Source organism: Meles meles, chromosome 16 (genome assembly GCF_922984935.1).
Source record: "Meles meles chromosome 16, mMelMel3.1 paternal haplotype, whole genome shotgun sequence".
NCBI lineage: Eukaryota > Metazoa > Chordata > Mammalia > Carnivora > Mustelidae > Meles > Meles meles.
Window position 1 is genome coordinate 57,288,635 of NC_060081.1, and position 8,262 is coordinate 57,296,896.

Here is an 8,262-nt window from a genome sequence, read left to right on the forward strand (position 1 = left end):
TCTTTCTCTCTTACAAATAAATAAATAAAATCTTTAAAATAATAATAATAAAATAAAATAAAAAATAGAGAGGCACCTGTCAGTTAAGTGTCTGACTCTTGACCTCAGCTCAGGTCTTGGTCTCAGGGTTGTGAGTTCAAGCCCTGCGTTGAGCCCCACATTAGGCTCCATGCCCAGCATGGAGCCTGCAATAAATAAGTGGATGGATAGATAAATAATAAGATCAAGTTTAGAGAATCCTCCACATCCTTTCAACTTATCTGCCCCCACATTCCCCTCGTGTCCTCCGGGGTCCCCAAGTTTCTTCCAGCTTTCTTATGTGGAGGAGGAGGGTGAGATTTCCAACCATTAAGGCATTTCCCAAAGTGAGTTCCTGAGCCCTCTAAACTCATGAGATGCTTTTTGAAAAGATCCCTGAAAAGTACATCTCCATCAGACAGGCCTGGCTGCTGGGTAGCCAGAGCCACTGCCCTTTAGCCATGCACAGGGACGGATCCGAGAAGCCCTGCAGCGAGGAAACCCAGCGGATGCTCATGCTGGTGTTTTCCCAAATTTATTTGACCACGAATGCCCTTTTCTGCCCAATATCAATTTAGCATCTTCCTGGAAAAACACTGATGTCAAGGTCATTTTTAGCTCACAGTTTCCACCTTATAGAAAAGACAGAAGGTTTTCTAAAGATCACTATCCCTGCGTTTGAGAAGCCCAGGTTCTCTAGTGCGGTCACGCTGGCCCAGAGGAGAGCGGCACCCTGCCATGTGCTCTCAGTCCTGCTCTCCGGGGTCGGGAGGGTTGGAGCGTGAAAGCCCCTCTGGGACACCCAGCAAGGATGGGCCCAGCTCCCTTCCACCCGCTGCAGCAGCCTTGGCTCTCACAGACCACACGCAACGCACCAATATTGTCATGACAGAAGAGGGCATCTTCCAGAGCCTTCTAGAAAAAGGAGTTGCCAAAAGGAAGCCTCTAGGGGTGGGGCAAGCCCCGCCTCGGGCAGGGAGAGATGCCTCAGGCTCCGGAGACTCCTGGCACCTGCAGAGGAGGCCCTGGGAGCATCGGGCCCCATCAGCACGGCAGCACCGCTTGCAAATCATCCCTCACATCTCTCTGTAAACGATCCGGCAAGTCTAACATTTGGCAACCAAAGTACATATCCCAGACGGCCGTGTGAACCTAGGACAAGTGCCAGCATTTGTCTTGAGACCCCATAGGGTTTGGAAAACAGGATTACTCAGCGAGTCCGTGGAGGAGAGTGACATTCACTGGGCACCTACGACAGAGTGCATGTTGTGTCAGAAGTTCTATCTTTGCCATGAGATCTCAGTTCTGACAACAACCCCATTTTACAGATGGAGAAACTGAAGCTCACAGTGGGGAGGTAACATACCCAGGGACACAGCAGAGCTGGGAGTCAAACCCAGTTTTGCCTCCACAACCCTAGCACTCCCCACTCCCCTGTGCTGTTCTGCTGGGATGTCTCTCTGGCTGGCATCCCTCCAAGACCTTGGTCCTTGCCTCAATCCCAGGGCCCCCACCTCGATACTAACCCAGGTTCTCAGGGCCGGGGGTGTGAGGAAGGGAACCGGAGTGGAGACTAATGTAGTCTGGCCTCTAAGGGTCTGGCCCACATTGTGGAATCCGGTTATCTTAGCGCCCACCAATCTGATCATAGCTGGGGGGCAAGTAGGTTGATAAATCAGTTTACTGTCTTTTGGGGAGTAAGATTTTATTTATTTATTTATCTACCTATTTATTTATTTGTTGGTTGGTTTATTATTTATTTATTTGACAGAAAGAGACAGCAAGAGAAGGAATACAAGCATGGGGAGTAGGAGAGGGAGAAGCAGGCTTCCTGCTGAGCAGGGAGCCTGAGGCAGGGCTCCATCCCAGGACCCTGAGATCATGACCTGAGCTAAAAGCAGACACGCTTAATGACTGAGCCACCCAGGCGCCCCGATAAATCAGTTTTCCGAGCCTGCCGAGCTGAAAGCCAGCCATCAGCCTGAGGTGACCCTGCCCTCAAGAAGACCCCCAGGAACACAGCCTAAGCTGGTACCTGGGCTAAGCCCCTTGTCTTTGGGTCATTGTTGCCCACTCCTGGCTATAGCCTCCTCCCAACATCCCCCAGCCCCCTCCCAATCACTTGCAGGGTGCTGGCCCTCAGCCAGGTGGTGGGGGCGGGGGGAGACATCACACAAACCTCTTGGAATCCTCTTTCCCCTCCCCTCTCCAGATTCCCCAGAATTCCTGGGTCAGCAACATGGCTGCGTGCTGGGAGGTAGGGGAGAGTCTCACCCATACCTCTCATGGGCAGGCGCCCTGCTCCGTCCGCACAGCTGCAGGGAAGGAAGGCTCCACCTGAGTTCCCAGTGCCCCGAAACAGCCCCTCACGGGAGGGGCCCCTGGCGAAGGGGAGGAGCGGCATCCGGAGCCTGCCCTGCGCCAGAGCTATCCCTCTGCTCACACCCTTCCCTAAACCATCTGAAAGGCAGGCCTCCTGCTCTCTGTCCTCAGGGCAGCCAGATCAAAGGCAAGAGGGACTTGCCTGACGCCACGTGGCCAGGCAGGGGTGGGCATCACTCCAGGGTCTGGCAGACTCCAGAGCTGGGGTCGTTTCTCCAAGTACAGTGTGGTGGTCAAGGTGTGGATTCTAGAGTGAGACCGCGGGACTCAGGTTCTGGCTCCTCCCCCTGCTCAGGGGTCACCTGGGACTAGTTACCCAAACTCTCTGTGCCTCAGTATCCTCATCTAAACAGTGTTGTCAGGGAATCCCGAAGTCTGAGCCCTGGGTGAGTTGCACGGTCTTGGGTGAGCAACAACCTGCTGGTGCCTCAGTTTACCCTGACTTAAAACGGAGACCTTGATACACATCCAGCACGGGCTGGTATGAGGATTAAGAAAAGACCACCGTGCATCTAGGGCTTTCCGGCAGGTGGTGCCACGGGGCCTGCTGATTGTTTGGGGGTGTTATGGTCAAGGTGCTATCATCCAGACCAGCTCTGGAAGGACACACAAGAAAGGGTCTCAGAGGGCAAGGAGTGGGTGCGACTTACATGTCGTTTTATACTTTCAGAATTTTGTATTACATACACGTGATATTACTATTTCCGAAGCAGGTTGCATAACAGCCATACAAAGGTGCTCTCTTGCCATGATGCATGGTCTCATGCTGTCAGAGACCCCATCTGCTGGTCCTGGGTTTCCCACCCCTCCAGAGCCACACCTGGGCCTTGTCCAGGCCCTGTCTTTCAGCCCACTCTGTGTCTCCCAGCAAGACCCCAGCACGACCTTAAGAGCCAGAGGCGTCTCCTTCCGAGCACAGGCATGTGACCAAGGCCAGCCGAGTCTCCACCCCTCTACCTGTCCCCTGGCTCACCTGTAAGTGAGGTGACCACACTGACCCACAGGGTAGCTGTAAGGACTAACACGAGGTACTAGAGGGGCACCTGGCTGGCTCAGTCAGCGGAGCATGGGCCTTTTGATCCCACGGTCATGAGTTCAACATGTCCATGTTGGGCATAGAGCTTACCTAAAAAAAAATGAGGTATGGGGCGCCTGGATGGCTCAGTCGGTTCAATGTCTGCCTTTGGCTCAGGTCATGGTCTTGGGGACCTGGGACCGAGCCCCACGTTGGGCTCCCTGCTCAGTGGGAAGTCTGCTTTTGCCTCTGCCTCTCCCCTCTGCTCATGCTCTCTCTCTGGTTCTCTCTCTAAAAATACATAAAATCTTAAAAAAAAAAAAATGAGGTATTAGACTGCTAGGTACAAAGCCCTACTCCCTGTCCTCTGAAAGGGCAAAATGATGTTGAAGGGAAACCGCCTCCTCCTCTGAGCTCATCTCCCCACAGAGCCTCTCCCACCCCTGCAGGTGGACAGCAAACCTTCCAAGGCAATGGGCCTCCAGGCCTTGGCATTTGCCAGTCCTCTCTGGGCAGACCCTTTCCTCATCTCTGGGAGGCTGCCTCCTTCACATCACTCACTTTCTCCCAAGTGTTGCCTCTTCACAGATGCCCTTCTAGACCACCTGTCTAAAGTGGTCCCCACGCCCCCTTCTAACTTACCCCTGTTTGTTTTCTGCATGGTACTTACCATTACCTGAAATTGTGTAGGTTTTTTTTTTTTATTAAGATTTTATTTATTTATTTGACAGAGAAAGAGAGAAAACACAAGCAGGGGAGCAGGAGAGGGAGAGGGAGAAGCAGCCTCCCCAGCTGAGCAAGGAGCCCGACACAGGGCTCGATCCCAGGACCCTGTGATCATGACCTGAGCCGAAGGAAGATGCTTAATGATGGAGCCACCCAGGCGGCCCCGAAATTGTGTGTTTTTTAATGAACTCTTTTAGAGGGAATTTTAGATTCACAGAAGAATTGCGAAGACAGTACAGAGGGTTCCTGTCTACACATCACCCAGTCTTTCTCGTCACCGCGTCACCTAACCTGACCACGGTACAGCTGTCAGAATTAAGACACTAACCCGGAACATCACCATTAACTAAACTGCAGACTTCGTTCCGATGAAATTGTACTTCTCCTTTATTTTTTTACTGGTTTTCAACTGCTGCCCCCCTGGAAGGAAAACTCTGAGAAGCAGGGAGGTACCCGTACATAACTCACCACCAAGTCCCTCAGACCTGGCAATAAACAGTGATCGGTAAAGGGAGGGCCAATGATTACTGAGGACTCCCTCTGCCACGCACTGTTCTGAATGCACTAAATGTTGTAATCATTTAATCCCTCAGGACAGTGCACGAGGTAGCTATTAATTATGGGGAAACTGAGGCACGGCACAGTTTGGTGGCAGGCCCAGGCCGCACAGGCCGTTAGCACCCAAGAGGATGGACTCTAGGGCTGCCCTCCGTACCAGAATGAACGCAAGTCCTTCTGTGTCCTCAGTCCGCATCAGAACAGGGGGGACAGCGCCCTTCTGTGGGCAGGACACTGAGGCCCCAGGGCAGCTGATTTGCCTGAGGCCCCAGGATGTACTGGGGCACAGGGCAGGGATGGGGCCTGAGCCTGCTGCCTCGAGCTGGCTGCCCTAGGGCTGTGACTCCCCCCAGCTCCACTCCCAGGGCCAGCATCGAGCTGGCTGCCCTAGGGCTGTGACTCCCCCCAGCTCCACTCCCAGGGCCAGCATTGTCGGGCTCCACCCTGCTGCAGGGAAACAGAGGCGGCTGGTTCGTGGGCTCTCTCCTGCACCCCCCAACTTCCCAGAGGGGCGCTGAGATCCCCCACCACCTCCCTTTGCCCATAGCCTTAGCCGGGGCCTCCAGGATCTGACCCTGGAGAGGCGGGGGCAGAGGACGGGCCCTCTCCATCCTAGAGGAGGCCGCCTTCTCAGGGGGCTAGCTGGGCTCTGGGGCAGGGAGGGAAAGGAAGAAATGGTCATCCCTTCCTGGATGGGGGTGTGGGGAGGAATGGAGCAACAGGGATGGTTATTGGGCTTTTCCCAACACCCTGGGACCAGCCAGAGAGGGGTCTGGGCACCTCCCAAAGGGAAAAGCCACTCTGGAGCCCTTGGACAGGACCAAGGCCGGCCGCCCCCATCCAGCCTGGGTTCCGCCCAGCGCCAGCCTGGCGCAGACTCGAAGCCCTAATAATGTTTGCTGGATGCTTTGAATACAAGCGTCAGTGCCCAGAATCTCCTTGAGGTTTCAGCCAGGCGTGCCCGCCCCATCCCCCCTTCTGGGGAGCAGCATAAGTATGGGGGGGGGCGCTTGTGACAGGGGACACCATGAGGTGGTGGCAGCCTCCGTGAGAGAGGCAGGCTGCTCCACCCAGAGCTGGGGGTAGGGGAGCCTTGTGCGCGGCTAATTAAACAGTGACTGTGATGAATCGGGGAGAGGCTGCTGCTTGCTAATTAAAGGTGCGGGCGGCTTGCCTGGCAAGGGGGGAAGGCAGGAGCAGCTCTGGAACCATGTCAAGAGGCCAGGCCAGCAAGGACAGCACCGGCTCTGGGCATCCCTTCCATCCTCGGGCCCTCCCAGCAGGGCCCCATGGCCCCCTCCCCACTTCCCTATCTCTCCTACCCACCTTGCCAGAGCCTGGGGCCTCAGACTTCCCCCTCCCCACCAACCCAAATTGTGCTCCTGATAAGAGCCCAGGCGTTGGGGAGGAGGAGCCTGCTGGTGCCCAAGGTTCTGGGCTGGTGGAGAGCATCCTTCTGAACCTCTGAGGCTCACTTCCTTTCGCCCGGCTCCCAAGAACTCCGAGTTGGGTGAATGAGCTCCATCAAGATGGGAGGTGGGCTTTTGTGAACGAGGCCCCACGATGACTTTTGGAATGACAGATTCTGAGCCTCACCCAGTTTCCCTGTTGTAACAACACCTGCTGTTAGTCAGGGTCCTGCTCTACCCCCCATGCCCTGTTGGTGTGTGAGAGAGAGAAAGACAGAGGTGGAGAGACTATGTTCCTTCCTGGTCTCAGCACACAAATCTAGAAAAGGAAGACGGAAAGCAAGGATGTTTGGTCCTCAGAGTTCCTAGATAGTAGACAATAAGAGCCCCAACTGACTGCCCTTGCTGGGCATCTGGTCAGGGCAAGGCGTGGATCGGTGGCTAAGAGCACCCCCGCCCCGGGGCCAGAGCTCCCAGTCCCAGCCCCACCACTTGCCAGCTGTGTGGCCTTGGGCACAGTAGCTAATTGCTCTGGAGCCTTGGGCTCCCCGTCTGCAAAGCTGAGAATGGCGATGCTGCTACTCAAAGGGTCGCTGAGGGGACCAAGAGAGAGAATCCAGGTGAGGCACTTAGCACAATGTCTGGTCCACAAAACAGGCCCCGAAATTCCAGCCGTTATTATGTGAAAACTCGGGGACTCCAGTAGGTGTGGCCCAGTGCCCACCTCTTCCAGGTGACCTCCTTATTGACAGCACAGCTGAGCCCTCTCAGAACAATTCTATCGGACACAGCGAGAGCATGTCACCCTTCCCACCAGGGCTCTCGTGTCCTCTCTGACCCCTATAACCTTCTGAGGAAAGTAAGAAGAGTCGAGAAGCAAACACAATGGGTACTCAGAAAGCTAAGTGACCCGCCCCAAGTCAAACAGCTCAGCGAGGGCCAGAGACGGCCCTGGTCCCTTGAGTGGGAGGAGAAGATGGGCTCAGGGTTCCCATGGCAACATCTGTTGAGCTTCTAGGGGATGCCAAGTCCTGAACAGGCCACAGGGACGTAGGAGAACGGGACACTCACTCTTGCCTTCAAAAGGACCCAGTCTGGAAGGAGGGAAAACACACCATTAAGGGGAATGCAAGGCAAAGGTGGCAGGCATCCAAGCGGGAGCTCCAGCGCCCTCCAGGCAAGGGGCTGAGAGCCGCTGCTTTGATGTGGAGCTCCATTTGAAAGCTAAGGTTGCTTTCTGTTGAGAGGGTAACGTGAGCATTGGGGGAGCATGGAGAGGGCTGATAGGGCCCCTCTGGTTCTCCCAGGAGAAGCCTTCACAAAGACATAGATACTCAGCTCTGGGAAGTGCCTAAGGTACCTGCTTCTGAGGTTCGGGGTCTGTCACTTGAGGCATCTGGGAGTCCCAGGTGATGAGGTTTCAGACACTACACTGTCCAGGACCCACAGCAAGAATCCATCCATGTCCTAAAGGGGGCCTCTCTACTGCCATGCAATGCAGTAAGGAAAGGATGCAGTGCCCACAAGGGGCCCAGAGACAGTAGAAACCTTTCCAGGCTGAGAAACTCAAGGCCATTGGCCCTGATGTTGGACACCTGGACCTTAGGCAGCCAACCCAAAGCAGGCAAGAATGAGCGCAAGGTCACTGGCCTTGGGGGTGATGTCTCCATCTTCCCTCCCCAGAGATCAGGACTCAGCAAGAAGAACAGGGCAAAGGGCCCCAGGCAGTTCTAGCCACAAGGAAACCCGAGCAAGCAAAGCTAGCAGTTCCTTAAAAACACAACCTGCCTCAGCCTCCCCAGGGCTCCCTGCGCCCTAGCTGGGCCAAATGCTGGTCTGCTGCGCCCTCTGGTGGTCACACGGGGCACTGGCAGACGCAGCCGCGGGTTTAAGGGTGGGTGGTCAGACTTGGAGAGGTCAGAGAGAACCACCTCAACCACTGCACAGATAGGAAAACCAAGGCCTGGGGGCTGTGGGGGAGGGAGTAACTTGCCCAAGGTCATGCAAGTAACCTTCCCAAGTCATTAGCCAAGCCCAGAACAGAACCCAGACCTCCTTCTCCACCAGTGGCTGCTTCACTAGTGGCTTCACCAGTGGCTGCTCTTGCTGGGTCTCCCCTTCCCATCAGGGCAGGGAAGACTGAGGGTTCAGGAG

The 8,262-nt window shown here is 55.2% G+C and overlaps 1 protein-coding gene across 1 annotated transcript; it reads right to left on the bottom strand.

Annotated features, from left to right (window-relative positions):
* Positions 1-5,802: 5,802 nt before the first annotated feature.
* LOC123926626 (uncharacterized protein C20orf203) lies at positions 5,803-7,504 on the bottom strand. The gene is given in 5 exon segments (XM_045980570.1): positions 5,803-5,919; positions 5,921-6,031; positions 6,033-6,074; positions 6,076-6,132; positions 7,469-7,504. Coding segments are annotated over 5 exon segments (363 nt in total).
* Positions 7,505-8,262: the final 758 nt, after the last annotated feature.